The sequence below is a fragment of the Podarcis liolepis genome (genome assembly GCF_965112155.1).
Source record: "Podarcis liolepis genome assembly, chromosome: Z".
Taxonomy (NCBI): Eukaryota; Metazoa; Chordata; class Lepidosauria; order Squamata; family Lacertidae; genus Podarcis; species Podarcis liolepis.
Genome location: NC_139570.1, coordinates 32140066 through 32155324, shown reverse-complemented (window position 1 = coordinate 32155324; position 15259 = coordinate 32140066). Strand labels below are relative to the sequence as shown.

The window sequence follows — 15259 nt, the reverse complement described above, 5'->3', positions numbered from 1 at the left end:
CTTCCAGGTATTTATGTAGTTATCAGCCATTAAATTTATATTTTTCATCGTTAGCCACACTCCTAGGTATTTTACCTTTTTTGCTTCTTTGATTCCCGATTGAGATTCTAACTGCCTCCTTAGATCTTCTCCCATGTTCTTAACCATCATTTTAGTTTTAGTTTTGTTTAACTTAAAGCCCGCTACTTTCCCAAATTCCTCTAGAAGTAACAGGACTTTGTCAATGCTTTGTTTTGGGTCTTCCACTGATATTACCAAGTCATCAGCGTTCCAAGCTCTTTTTCTTTATGGTGACTGTTCCTGCTCAGGCTGCACAGAAAAAGCAATTTGCTTCCAGAAATTCATTCCAATTATGCAGATAAAATATAACTGAAAGAATTCTACAGGATGGGATATTAGTGTGTGAAAATAATCCAGATCCAATGAGAGAGTCATCCTGGCACCCAGGCATCTTCACTTGGTCGCAAGTGGTCAAGATACAGGTGCAAAATGCAACTGGAGCCTGGCTAATTTCGAACACTGCCAGGGAGTCAACCTCACTGGGCTTACTCTGGAGTAAACCTGGGTAGATATGTGCAGGGCACATGCAAAACTCTGGAGCAGAAAATGGGAATTCTGTGTTTTGGGGAGCAGCCGGTGTTCTGTCTCTCTCTCTTTCACCCCCCCCCCCCCCGAGACAGAAAAATACCTTGAGCTTTAGGCAATGTGGTTGCAAAACCAACTTCACCCAGCTCCCACCTCTACCCTGTACAATTTATTACTACTGCTGCTGCTGCTACTACTACTACTACTAATAATAATAATAAAATCAAGAGACCACTGCGCCTTTTACATATTAAAACATGACATACATAATATAATTGGGGCTTTTTTCAGCCATAACTCACTGGAACTCAGTTCTGTCACCTCTCAGTTGGATGCCATTGCCATTATAAGAAAACAAGGGAAGCATTCATAGTGAGTTCTGGCACCTCTTTTTCTAGAAAAATAGCACTGAATATAATAATAGTAAAAGTGGGGGAGACAGCACCCATTCCATGCCACTTTCCCAGATGTCTCTGATGCAGGGATGCTACTGCAGGCAGTGGGAATCCTTAACAAACTACTAAGACTTATCTGCTGTAATGAAAAACCAGCAAAACCTTTCTCAAGGAACTGGAGGGGTTTGTCTAGGTACAGCCCCCTTCTTTCTCTCTGAACTACTGTGTAAGCTGTTTTCACTGTCCGATCCCACACCTGCAGTGTGGGAACAGAAACCTTGGCCTACACTGTGAGGTTGTAGGTCTCTTCCCCCCACTTTAAGCTGCAAGCAACTTTTCAACCTCGGAGCCCCACCATCAGCCGCTCGTGTAAAATTACAAAATCGTCCAGTAGCACCTTAGAGACCAACTAAGTTTGATCTTGGTATAAACTTTCGTATGCATGCACGCACATTTTTTTCAGATACACTGAAACAGAAGTCTCCAGACCCTTCTATATAGTGGGAGGGTGGGGTGGGGTTTTTCTCAGAAGGGTAGTAGGATATGGGTGATTGACTCAATGGGTATAGTAAACCTGTGGCTGTTAACGATTGCAGTTAGTCCTACAGGAAAAAGCAAGGGATAGTATGCAGATGACAAAAAATAGCTTTAGCCTATGTAATGAGATAAGAATCCAATATCTCTATTCAGTCCAGGTCTCTCCATAGTTTTCAGTTTAGTAACTGAATAGAGATATTGGATTCCTGTCTCATTACATATGCTAAAGCTATTTTTGGACATCTGCATACTATGAGAGCTGTTCTCTCATGTTTGAAAACTGCGCCTGAAAGAGGAGCCTCTTTCCCCAAGGAGTTCCGCGGGAGTCCACTCGGGGTGGAGCTACCGGGTTGGGCGGGTTGGAAACGGCCCCCGAGGTTGCCTCTGTCAACCAGGCAATGATCCACTCTAGAGCTTTCCTATCTCTATAGAAGAGCGTCGGGTAGTTCCGCGGCGGAGGCTGGGACTGCAGCTCCCGGTATCCCACGGGCGACGGGCTTCCTGCCCCTCCCTTCTCTCCGCCCACATCCGGTCTCCTTTCCCGGCCGGCCGTTCGCATCCTTGCGTTCTCCCTGGGCGGCTTCCCGGCGGCGATGCGGCGATGTTCGTGCAGGAGGACAAGATCTTCGCGGCGAAGGTGCTGCGGGTCCGCGTCTGCGCCCTGGACGGCACCGAATGGCTGGAGGAGGTGCCCGAGGACGCGGCCGTGGAGCGGCTCAAAGAGCGCTGCCTCAAACGCGTGAGCGGAGGGGAGCAGAGGAGGGAGCGGAGGGGGGCGCTAAATGCGGGGCCTGGCCAGGGGTCCTTATGTGCTCGGAGCGGCCCCGATCCTGCTGGGTTCATCAGCGGGGGTGGGGAGGGAGGCTTTGCAGGGCCAGCGTTGAAGTGGCCGGTGGTAGACGCGCCCGCCTCCCCGCTTCATAGCTGTCAACGCTTCCCTTTTTTAAATTCCGAATAGGATTCCTCGCAAGAAAAGGGAGAAGTTGACAGCTATGCCCCGCTTGCAGTCGCAGTTGTTGCCTCGAGAAGCTGTCGGATCCGACCCTCGGCCCTCTGGGGTTGGGAGTCAGGGGTGCTGCTATGCCCCCTCCCCCGCGGGGCCTTCTGCAGGCGAAGCTGGTGTTCAGCTGCGGAATTCCAGCCTTCCCTACCTTGCGTTCACTTCCTTCTCTCCCAGGGTTTTTCTGACCGTTTGTGATTTTGCAGAACATAGGGGCTGGGTTTTGTTTTGTTTTGTTGTTGCTGCGATGTACCTTGGAAGCGTTTGGCCCAGGTGGAAAAGGCTTGCGTGCACACACACCCCACCCCCACCCCCAGTTTAGTAGTTTGATTCAGCTTCTGCTTCTTTTTACTTTCCCACCTCAGTGTGCACCCGGCAGCCTGGAGGATCCAAAATGTATAACACACCATAAATTGATACATGCAGCTTCAGAAAAGGTGCTGACCGACACAAAAACGGTCCTGGAGGAAAATATTCAAGACCAAGGTAAGGGAGTGTTGTGATAAGTAACACCCCAGGGAGTATCCAGATACCCAGAATGTGCAATTAGTCTTAAGCAATGGGCAGAAGTGTGCCCATCTGAATTGCTGTCTGGAGGACAACTTTCAGCTTCTTAAGCACTCAGGACACTGAGGGGAATGTGACTGTATCATTTACTGCCATATGCTGTCCTCAGAAATAGTATTAAAGTCATTACTCTGCAGGCAGCCCCCCGTTTATGCACGTTCAATATGTGAACAATTGTGTATACGTGCATCATGCTGAAGCCAGAAGTGACCTGGAAGAAGTGATCATGAAAAAATCACTGAAGCATCACTAAAAGGGGGAACAGGGTGTTGCAGGCTTTTCAATGGGTTTCAGTTATACGCGATTTCACTGATGTGTGCTGTGCCTCAGAACACCCATATAAATGGGGGCCTGTATTTCATTTCTCCCTATGGACTCATCTTCTACTGGTGGGGGCATAACACAGTAGAATACTTTATCTTCCCATACCCCCTTTGCAGAAAATGTGCAAGGAAGGCTTGTTCTCTGACTCCAGACAATTCTTCTCTCTCTAGATGTTTTAGTGCTAGTCAAGAAAAGAGCTCCACCTGCCCCTCCAAAAATGGTGGACATTTCTGCAGAGGAAAAAGTGAGTCCAGGGGCCTTGTGGGGTGGCTTCTTCTGGCCTTTGCCTTGACAAGTTGTAGAAAGATACCTGTGGCTCATCTGGCTTGGATTTCAGGAGAGAGTTCATCTTGTCAGCTTGTAGGAGTATTTCTGCTTCTTTCTTTGCATCCTTTAAGGCACAGTCTGCCTGTGTTTACCCTGTGAGTCTCTCTGTGAAAAAACAGCCAGCATGGGAGCTATCCAAAGCCAGTGCAGAGCAGATCTCCCAGGGCACTGGGAGAAATTTTAAGAGTGAGGTTTAGGAAGTAGAGCTGTGTGGCTGATTGTGTGCATGTTGGGTGGCAAAGGCAGATCTGGGCAGCAGGTGGGAAGCAGCTGCTCTCTCTCCCTCCCCCCCCACCCAAGCCGTCTTTGAGCTCTATGTCCCTGCAGCCTATTTTGGGTGGTGTGTGCTGATCATTCAAGATCTCCTAGGTTCTATATTTAGCTGCTTGCTGGCAGTTTTCCTGTCCTCAATTGTTAAGCAGGGTGTCTGTATGTCCCCAAGAGAGCAGTTATCAATGCACACATCTTGTAAGGCATTTTTTTAAAGGGCCAGGGGATATTTTTTCTCCAACATTTTTGTGGAAGAGATGAAAAGAACTGCAAGGCAAGAGGCATGACTAGCTGGCCAACAAAATGTGCATGTAGGGTGGTTGGGAAAGGGTGGCTGTTGCATCGTCCCCCCACCTGGTGGGCACCATTGGCAGAGAGTGAGAGGGTGCTTCCCTAAAGGATCTAGAAAGGCTGCTCATGAAATGAAACCCTCATTATAAGAGGAATGGGCATTTCCTTTCTGGAGGAGCTGATTCTTGTCTCATTGATGCCTGCTTCTTTGAAGGAGATTGCTGCACTATGCAGACAGCATATTTCACTTCTCTTTTAGCGGAAACAGGAACAGAAGGCACCTGACAAGGAGGCAATTCTGAAGGCAACCACCAGCCTCCCGTCCCACAGTGTGGACCGCAGTGTGGCTCACCACAGTATGAGGGATGTGAGTACTCTGCTTCTCTTCTGGGCTGCTACAGTCTGGGGCCCATCAGCTCTGCTCAGCGATCTCTAGCAGTCACTACTCTGCTGGCTAGGGATGCAGGTGGTGCTGTGATCTATACCACTGAGCCTCTTGGGCTTATTGATTGTAAGGTTGGCAGCATGATGGGGTGAGCTCCTGTTACTCTGTGCCAGCTCCTGTCAACCTAGCAGTTTGAAAGCATACCAGCACAAGTAGATCAGTAGGTACCACTGTGGCAGGAAGGTATACTTGTCAGAGTGTTTCGTGCACCAGAAGTGGTTAAGTCTTGCCACATGATCCGGATGATGCGATTAAAGGAATTAAGGTGGGGAGGAAAGCCTATAAATTGAAAGCATTCACAGATGATCTAGTAATCATGGTGGAAGATCCGATAGTTTTGTTATCGGAAGTACAGTGATACCTCGGGTTACAAACGCATTGGGTTACAGACTCCGCTAACCTGGAAGTAGTGCTTCCGGTTAAGAACTTTACCTCAGGATGAGAACAGAAATTGCGTGGTGGCAGCAGTGGGAGGTCCCGTTAGCTAAAGTGGTACCTCAGGTTAAGAACGGTTTCAGGTTAAAAATGGACCTCCCGAACGAATTTAAGTTCATAACCAGAGGTACCACTGTAGTGAGGAAATTAAAAAAAATCGACCTAGTATCAGGTTTTAAATTAAATAAACAAAAACAAAACGTATAGTTAAAAATGTCTCAGGACAAGATAAAATTAAGATAGAAGAGAAGGCAGGTATAAATATTCATAAAAGAGTGAATTCTTTAGTAATTTGGCCAACAGGAAAAATATAAATATAATTAAAGATAACTATGAAAAAACATGGAAAGAGATAAAGAGGAATTTAGAGATTTGGAGAAGAATAAATATGTCATTGATAGGAAGAATCATTGATAAAAATGAATGTGATAATAGAGTACAGTGGTACCTCAGGTTAAGTACTTAATTCATTCTGGAGGTCCGTTCTTAACTTGAAACTGTTCTTAACCTAAAGCACTACTTTAGCTAATGGGGCCTCCTGCTGCCGCTGCGCCGCTTTCTGTTCTCATCCTGAAGCAAAGTTCTTAACCTGAAGCACTATTTCTGGGTTAGTGGAGTCTGTAACCTGAAGCGTATGTAACCTGAGGTACCACTGTATTGTCAAGAGTATGTAGCTTGTTGCTTGAATGGGATATTAAGGATGAAGACGTCAAATGTGTAGTGATAAAGTGGGACAAAGACATGGGACATAATATCCAAATGTCAGATTGGAAAAAATTGTGGGGAAATTATTTGAAATTTACGGCTTGTACATTGTTAAAAGAAAATTATATGAAAATGATGTATAGGTGGTATTTAACACCAGTAAAATTATCATAAATGTACAAATCAGAAGAAATGAAATGTTGGAAATGTAAAGAGGTAGATGGTACATTTTATCATGTGTGGTGGCAAGGCAAAGTTATAAAGAATTTTTGGGAAAGGATATATAATGAATTGAAAAAAAGCTTAAAATAACTTTTGTTAAAAAGCCAGAAGCCTTTTTATTAAGAACAACAGCAAGGGAAATACCCCCAAAAATATTAAAATCTATTTATGTATGCAACCACGGCCGCACGAAAATTGATAACCAAATGCTGGAAAGAGGAAAAAAAATTCACGAAGAAAGATGGGCAAATTAAGTTGATGGAATATACAGAGATGGCAAAATTAACAGGAAGACTCAGAAATCGGGATGATAACAAATTTAACAATGAATGGGAATTATTATTATTATTATTTTGTATATATGTCAAAGCATTGTATACAAGTTGATACGTCAGGATTCGAAAAACATTTGCAGTATTATGATGATAGATAAGAATTAGATATATACAGATGGAAAATATGACCTGGACATGCTTGATATAACCAAAAATAATGGAACCATGGAGAGGGGAGAGGGAAGTCACAGGATGGGAAAATTCCCACATTGTGATATTGTATCAATGTTTATTTTATATGATGTTCATTATGGAAAAACTACTTTAAAATTTTATTTTTTTAAAAAGAGACGAGCACCACACCCCATAGTCGATTTCAACTGGACTTAATTGTCCAGGGGTCCTTTACCTTTACTCTGTTGGCTATGAGCACCCAGGGACAGCTGCTCCCTCCTGCCCTTCAGGGGCCCAGTTTACAAATTATGGTTCTGTTTAGCCATCATTAAAAATAAGTGATGGTTCACTGCAAAGTAGTTGCATGCTTCTGTACTAATGAATCCTCGCTGGGTCCCTACACTGCTTCTTGTTATTGCTACATCAGGGCATAAACAAAGCTGAGTCTGGCTCCCATCTTGCTGGAGTCAGGGCAGCAGAAAAGGTACCCAGTCCAGACAGCACTGGATTCTAGCTATGGCTGCCTGTCTGTCAGTGTCATGTGTGGAAGGTTGGCTGCTTTTGAATCTCAGACCAAAAGGTATTCTCCACCCCTGTGTTAAGCCATTATTTATTTATTTATTTATTTATTTATTTATTTTTACTATATGCTACAAAAAAAGGAATAGAAAAAAAAGAAATAGAAACAATACATAACCATACATAAAAACAATTTGTCTACACAATTTTCCAGAATGCAGACTAGAAAAGAAGAAAGACAAAACATAAAAGAAAGAAACAAGAAAAAAATGAAGAGAAAAAATACTTTTCATAATCAATTATTCCAAATTCATACTTCAAACATTACAATATTTAAATCCTAGTTAAAATATTATAAAAGACTTCCACCGCATTCACCACACGTCTCTTGGTTATCTAATTCACCTTTACATCTGTTCTTCAGTCCCTTCCTTTCCTTAAATTCTTTCGGAGTCCATCTAATCTTTGTATTCTCTGTATTCTTCACAAGGTTAGTCTAAGCACAACCAAACTTTCGTGTTTGATGCCTGTTTGTGTTTAAGCATTCCCATTGTTTCTGTACCATAGTTTTAGATTTATGCCTTATTATATCCGTCAATTTTGCTAACTCCAGATACTCACATAGTTTACTTAACCATTCCTTTTTCTGTTGGGATGTTATTTACTTTCCAGTAACTGGCCACCAACATTCTCACTGCTGTTGTTGCGTATAGGAATATGTTAATTTTATCTTTGGGGATATCTTTACTCAAAATTCCTAATAAGTACGTTTCTGCCCTTTTGTTATATGAAACCTTTATTATTTTTTTAATTTCTTCATGGATCGTTTCCCAGAATTTTTTGATCTCTGAACATGTCCACCACATATGGTATAGAGTGCCCTTCATCTTATTGCATCTCCAACATTTATTACTAATCAATCTATTCATTTTTGCTAGTCTGTCTGGTGCCATATACCATCATTTATTTTTAACTCTGGTTGAATGTCACTAGCAAACCAGGCCAGTGATTTGGCATCCTCCTTTTCTTGATGGAACTAATAACCTGTGTGTGTTGGAAAGCAATCAGGTTAATAAGATGTTGTGATCTGATTGACTTTTTGCAAGATTTCATGGATGGTGCTTTTCTAGTATTAGCGTAATATGAGTGTATTCTTAAGCTGCACCTCTTTCCCCGGGCCTTTGACACCTGAGCCCCACAGTGTTTTTCTGATTTGAACATTGTATTGTTATTTTATTGTAACCTACCTATAAACCTTATGGTGAAAAAAAGGTGTTTAAGAAACCCCCCCATACCTTCCTCACCCCCTTCATTCTGCTCAGTACTCTTTGCCCTCCCTCGCTCCTGGCACAGGAACAAGGGCGAAAGGTGCATGCCTGACAAGTGACCTACAAAATGCCTTGACTGCCTTCCCTCTTTCAGTTCCAGACGGAGCTTCGGAAGATCTTGGTTTCTCTCATAGAAGTTGCCCAGAAGCTGCTAGCTTTGAACCCAGATGCAGTTGAGCTCTTTAAGAAAGCAAATGGTACGATGGGGTGTTTTCTGACCTTCTTCCTAGGACTTACATCCTGAGGTGTGTTTGGTCCACTGGTCATACAGAGGGGCTGACATGGCTCCTGCCATGGACTGCAAGCACTGTTTTGGAGATTGGGAAGTTCTGGGGAAGTTTAAGCGTGGTGGGGAGCAAGTGCCCCCCTGCTTTCGTGAGTAGAGATCGATGCCCCAAGCACACATGGACCTGCTTTTCCGCAGCACTGGTAGAGCTGAGGTGTGAACTGACCTTGCCATTCTTGTCCCTAGCCATGCTGGATGAAGATGAGGACGACCGAGTGGATGAGATTGCCTTGCGCCAACTGACAGAAATGGGCTTCCCAGAAAGCAGAGCGGTCAAAGCCCTTCGCTTGAACCAGTAGGTGTCCCTGGCAATTGAGCCTCCCCTTGAGATGGGTCCCCGCCCCCCACAGAAGACTGTAAGTGAAGACTCATAGAATTGTAGAGCTGGAAGGAACCCTGAGGGCCATCTAGTCCAACCCCTTGCAGTGCAGGAATCTCAACTAAAGCACTGATGGCAGATGTCCATCCAGCCTCTGCTTAAAAACCTCCAAGGAAGGAGAGTCCACCACCTTCCAAGGGAGTCCATTCCACTGTTGAACAGTTCTTACTGTCAGAAAAGTTCTTCCCAGTGTTTAGTTGGAATCTCCTTTCTTGTAACTTGAATCCATTAGTTCGGAACCTACTCTCCAAAGCAGGAGAAAGCAAGCTTGCCCCATCTTCCATGGGACAACCTTTGAGATATTTGAAGATAGCTATCATATCTCCTCTCATTGTCCTCTTATTGTCCTCTTCTCCTGGCTAAACATACTCAGTTCCCTCAACTATTAAGACTTGGTTTCCATATCCTTGATTATTTTGGTTGCCCTCCTCTACACACCTTCCAGCTTGTCCATATCCACAGCACTCATTGAAATTAACCAACATGACAACAGGAGCTATAACCCTTTATATTGAACTTGTGCTTCGCTTCTGAGGATGCGCTGTTCCCTTTATTAAGCATTATATATATATTAAGTGATGGTCTGATGACTTGATACCAGTAAATGAATCCGAATTGGAGAGGCTCCTTCTCCCATGATTGCATTGCTATTTGGGAATGCTATGTATAGGTATGCTTAATTTTTTTTAAAAAAGAAAGGTTCCAGGGAGAGCCACCATGTGATTTCTCTCCCTGTTCCCTTTCCAACATATTCCCCAAGCATATTATAGGTTTTATGAGCCAGGGGAATGGCAGGGGGCTGTTGCTGGTAGACAGAACTGCAAGTGAGTGTGAAGAGATGGTTGGCTGCCTGTTTTCAAGAGACAGGAGCAAGTAGAGTTGGCCACTTGCTGCCTCTTCAGTTTTGTGAATACACAGAATATACAGAAGTTGTAGCTTTCTGCTGCTCTTGAGGGAATTGGTGGTGAATGGTGAATGCTTGAGCTTAGAATGGGAGGCCCAGCCAAGTTTCCAGGCTGAATTAGCCAGTTGGCGTTGAGTTCTGTGAGCACTTGCCATAGTTCCTGCCCCTCTATGGCTTGCTAAAGGTCCCCAGCAACACCCAGGTCTCTGTGTTCCAGGTGTGCAGTTCCACAGAGTTTCAGCTGTCCTTCACTTCCTCCAGCTTGTTTCTGGTGCACACGCATAATGCTCTTTCTCTCCCAGGCTCTCTTGTCTCATAGAATCATAAAACTGTAGAGTTGGAAGGGACCCTGTGGGTCATCCAGCCCAACCCCTTCAGTGCAGGAAGCTCAGCTAAAGCCACCCAACCTCTGCTTAAAAACCTCCAGTGAAGGAGAGCTCACCACTTTGCAAGGGAGTCCGTTCCACTGAAGTACAAAAGTGTGGCTGGTAGTCACTGTGGTTTGCAGGGCCACTGGCAAAAGTGGCAGGAGCCAAAGTCCACTGAGAATCGGCAAAGGGTAAACCCCCACCCCCACCCCTGTTTGTTTCTGCCCCAATGTAGTTGGTGCTGCTTCCTTACTTGTCAACTTTTTCACCCAGCATGTCTGTGACTCAGGCCATGGAGTGGCTGATTGAACACTCGGATGACCCCACCGTTGATGCCCCCCTGCCAGGTCAGTTCTCTCTGGAAAATGCCTCAGTGGAAGGAGTGGCAGCCCCCCCTGCCCAGGCGCTTGAGGGGCCCAACCAAGAAGTCGGGAGAGAAGAGCCAAAAGATGAGCTGACAGAAATATTCAAGAAGATCCGCAGGAAAAGAGAGTTCCGGCCTGATCCGCGGGTATGCTTTCTGTATGTGCACATGTGTTCTTTTGGATTTTGCTGTGAGAGTCTGCTGATGCCACTGGAAATGGTCCATAAATTCTCAGTCCACAGTGTGTCAGATTCCCAAAACGGACATTTGATTCTATACAGTGGTGGTATTTTGTGGTAACTGCTTTTTTAATCTGAAAGCTGTGGCCATCTGTTTTTCCCCCCAAAAGCCAACATGATAAAAATGCTTTTGGGTAGGATGGTAACCATTTAGAAATTGTTCAGCTTCCCAGCTTGTCCCCTGGGCTGTTGAAGGCATCTCTAGTGCTGCTGCTGTCAAAACACCCACTTCAAATTTTCCAGCACTGACACCAAAAGGGCCCAGTCTAGCCTGAGATATATTTTTGCATCTCTTTGATTTCACAGAGAGTGGTGACAAGTGGAGCTCAGCAAAATCAATGCATACCCTTTTATGGACAGGCTTATGCTTTACAATCTCCTTGCTCCTAGAAACTTGGCCTCTCTCCTCCTCTTCTGCCTCGTACTTGGGTATGGCCGTCACCTCCTGGCCCTTGTATGTTGTAGACCTTTGGAAGGGCTTTGCCCTTGTCCCTGACATAAGCTCTGTGGTTCTGCTTTCAGGCTGTCATTGCCTTGATGGAGATGGGCTTTGACGAGAGAGAGGTGGTGGATGCCCTCCGAGTGAACAACAACCAGCAGAACGCAGCAGTGAGTACCTGTACCATCATGCCTGGGGGCTCTGCCTGTTCTCTTTTGCCTCCCAAACCATCACATGCACCTTGTGGGTGCCTTTGGGTGATGAGCCTCATGATGTGGGTGAATTCTTTCAAGGTCCCTTCTGTGGGGAACGTTTAGCAGATGGCATGGCTTTTTCCTAGATGCACCAAGAATGGATCCTTGCATTTGAGAATGTGGTGGAGATGCATGTAATTCTCCCTCTTTAAAAACCCTGGGCCACCCCAGTGCAATTGAATTGGCGCAATCCTTGATCCTTGCCATCAAATGCAGTAATTCCAGCTTAGTGGAGAATTTTATAAAGCTGCAGCTTATTTCAGCTCATCCTGTTAGGACTCCTTTGGGCTTGGGAGTTGGAAGCCACATGTGAGGAGCTAGTGTTAAGCAGGATAGCACATGGAAGTTGTACTTTGCAGTGGGTGGCAAATGCCAAGCCTTATACTGGAAAGGACCATTGCTGGTCTGGGGTAGTAGTAGTAGAGAGGGGTTAGAGCAGGTAGCCTGCTTCTGTGTGAAATCTCCATTGGCTTCCTTGGAGCTTGTGTTCGTCTGCCATACTCTTGTTTCCCTCATCAGAAAACAAATGTTGTTAGAAGATGGATGCTCTGTAAAAGTAAGCGAGGAGTGAGGCTGTTGCACTGGGGGGCTTTTCTTTAGTTCATCTGGTGGGCCACTGTGAGGACAGGATGCTGGGCTGGGTGGGTCTTCTGCTTCATCTGGCCACCAGATTCTCTAGAAAATGCTTGAAAAGCAGGTCTGTGTAGCAGGAGAAATTGTCTCCTTCCTGGGTGAGCTTCTGCTGCTTTCAGTTAATCTCTTAAGAAACTTTGTCTGTGTCTGAATTGTAACCCTTGTTTTTGTGCGGAAACTGTACTAAGACTTCCAAACTAAGCATTAAAAAGCAGAGCCATGCGTGAATTGTGTTTACAGCGAAAGGGAAGTACAGTGGTACCTCAGGTTACAAACGCTTCAGGTTACATATACTTCAGGTTACAGACTCCGCTAACCCAGAAATATTACCTCGGGTTAAGAACTTTGCTTCAGGATGAGAACAGAAATCGTGTGGCGGCGCAGCAGCAGTGGGAGGCCCCTTTAGCTAAAGTGGTCTTCAGGTTAAGAACAGTTTCAGGTTAAGTATGGACCTCTGGAATGAATTAAGTACTTAACCCAAGGTACCACTGTAAAAGGATTTGCTGCCTTAACGTATTTCCTTCTGACTTGCTCTGCAGTGTGAGTGGCTGTTGGGAGACCGGAAGCCCACCCCAGAAGACTTAGACAAGGGGATAGATCCTGCCAGCCCCCTCTTCCAAGCCATCCTAGAAAACCCAGTGGTACAGTTGGGACTCACGAATCCTAAAACGCTACTCGGTCAGTACTCTTGTGCCATGGGAAATCTGTGTGGGCTGAATTAGTATGACTCTTTGTAAAGGGACCCCTGACCATTAGGTCCAGTCGTGGCCGACTCTGGGGTTGCGGCGCTCATGGCCGAGGGAGCCGGCATACAGCTTCCGGGTCATGTGGCCAGCATGACTAAGACGCTTCTGGCGAACCAGAGCAGTGCACGGAAACGCTGTTTACCTTCCCGCCGGAGTGGTACCTATTTATCTACTTGCACTTTGATGTGCTTTCAAACTGCTAGGTTGGCAGGAGCAGGGACCAAGCAACAGGAGCTCACCCCGTCTTGGGGATTCGAACTGCCGACCTTCTGATCGGCAAGTCCTAGGCTCTGTGGTTTAACAGCCCCAAATCCTGCAGTATCTCAGGAGGCTTACAAAAAATGGTATTGCGTTTGAAATAAGAACCTAAAGACAAGCAACAAAATGGAATCTGCAGCAATTAAACTGCAAAAGTAGTTCAGCCTATTGGACCAGTTACTTTTTGTAAGGGAATTTTCAGTCTCTCCAGTTGATGCTTGTTTTGGGCTGCTTAACTGGACTCTGAGTCCAGGTTGGAAACTGAGATGGGGAAATGCATAAAGTGTTGTAGTTTTATCTTGTATCTTATAAATTGAACATCCCCACCCTCCTTTCTTTGGCAGCCTTTGAAGATATGCTTGAAAACCCTTTAAACAGCACTCAGTGGATGAACGATCCAGAAACAGGGCCAGTCATGTTACAGATTTCCCGAATCTTCCAGACGCTGAATCGCACATAGGAGGAAGAGGAGGAGGAAGAAGAACAAGATGACGAACAAGAAGAAGGGGGGAGGAGTAAACCTCCTTGCTTGTATGGTCATTTTGGACTCTTTTTGGCCCCGAGTCTCCAGAAGAACAAAAAGGGCAAATTGTTTACCAGGAGAGAGCAGAAGTAGTGTGTTGGCTGTTCACTCTTTGCATTTTGGGGTTGCTGTGTCACCCACTTTTTTGTTTGCAGTTCTGGCTTACATACTGTGTGATTATTATTATTATTCCACACACACACACACCCCGTGTTAGTGGAAGATGGTTTGAAGACTTAGGTGTTTGTTTTCTTTCAAGTGTTTCTATAGAAACAGGAAATTATACATCTAAATACATGAAAAGGTGTTCACAGTTATCTCAGAATGTGTTTATTGAAGAAATGAAAAGATAATTCATGTTTTTAATGTTCAGACTGAGTGCAGAGGCCTCTTCCTGACTGGCCCCACAGTGTCAGCTCCAGAGTGTTTGTTTCTCCTCATACAGTTACCTCTGCACTGAGATAACGAACGCCATTCTCGCATTCTGTTTTTTGTCATTGTAGAATAGAGAGACCCTGGAAGTAACCTTCCTCACCCCATCTGAAGGAGCTGGCATTAAGAACATAAGAATTGGTCACCCCCAGCTTTTTCTTTCTGTCTGAAGCCCTTCTGAGGCCGGGTCTGGTTTTGGCCAGGGTTCCTTCACAGAGAATAAAACACATCTTGCATGTGGCTGTCTGTGCTAGTTGTTTCTTGAGGGCAGCATGACCGGGTGGGGGTGAGACCAAGTGCTGTTAGACCTCTGGGAACAGGGTTGGTTTGTGCCTACCCTAAGAGCAGATTTGGTGTAACCAAGAAAAGCTGATTTGGTGGCTAGGAACAGGGTAACTGAATCAAGGCCATTACATATATCTTCAGGAACATGTCAACGCAAGTGTTCAGGAAGAGTAGCAAAGTGGTACAGTGGTGCCCCGCAAGACGAATGCCTCGCAAGACGGAAAACTCGCTAGACGAAAGAGTTTTCCATTTTGGAGGTGCTTCGCTAGACGAATTTCCTATGGGCTTGCTTCGCAAGACGACAATGTCTTGCGAGTTCCTGCGGGTTTTTCCCCCTCCCCCCCTTTTTCTAAGCCGCTTATCAGCTGATCCGATCAGCCGATAAGCCGCTAAAAGCCGCTAATAGCGCTAATCCGCTAATCTGTCAACGGGCTTGCTTCGCAAGACGAAAAAACCGCTAGAGTAAGAGAATCACAGAACGGATTCTTTTCGTCTTGCGAGGCACCACTGTATAAATCCTGGCATTAAGCGGCTAATATCATGTACCTTTGGCCCTGTGGGAGAGGGGAGAAGTGTGCCGTTGTGTTAATGTTCCCTCATACTCAACTAGCAGAGAAATATTTAGCTTTGCACTCTCCCTAAGGTGCAGCTAAAAACCCTAGGCCAAATGAACCTATGAATTGGATATGGAGGAAGCAGAACAAAACCAGTGTGAATGCACCTATGCATGTAGAGGATTCCTAGTTCAAT

General features: G+C 45.2%; 1 protein-coding gene across 1 annotated transcript; it reads left to right on the top strand.

Annotated features, from left to right (window-relative positions):
- The first annotated feature begins 280 nt into the window (after positions 1-280).
- Positions 281-14464, top strand: UBAC1 (UBA domain containing 1). The gene is made up of 10 exons (XM_083485274.1): positions 281-2256; positions 2883-3003; positions 3579-3652; positions 4556-4663; positions 8494-8596; positions 8872-8980; positions 10610-10847; positions 11462-11548; positions 12805-12943; positions 13614-14464. The coding sequence occupies exons 1-10, from the start codon at positions 2119-2121 to the stop codon at positions 13727-13729; spliced, it is 1233 nt and encodes a 410-aa protein (XP_083341400.1). The 5' UTR covers positions 281-2118; the 3' UTR covers positions 13730-14464.
- The last annotated feature ends 795 nt before the right edge of the window (positions 14465-15259 follow it).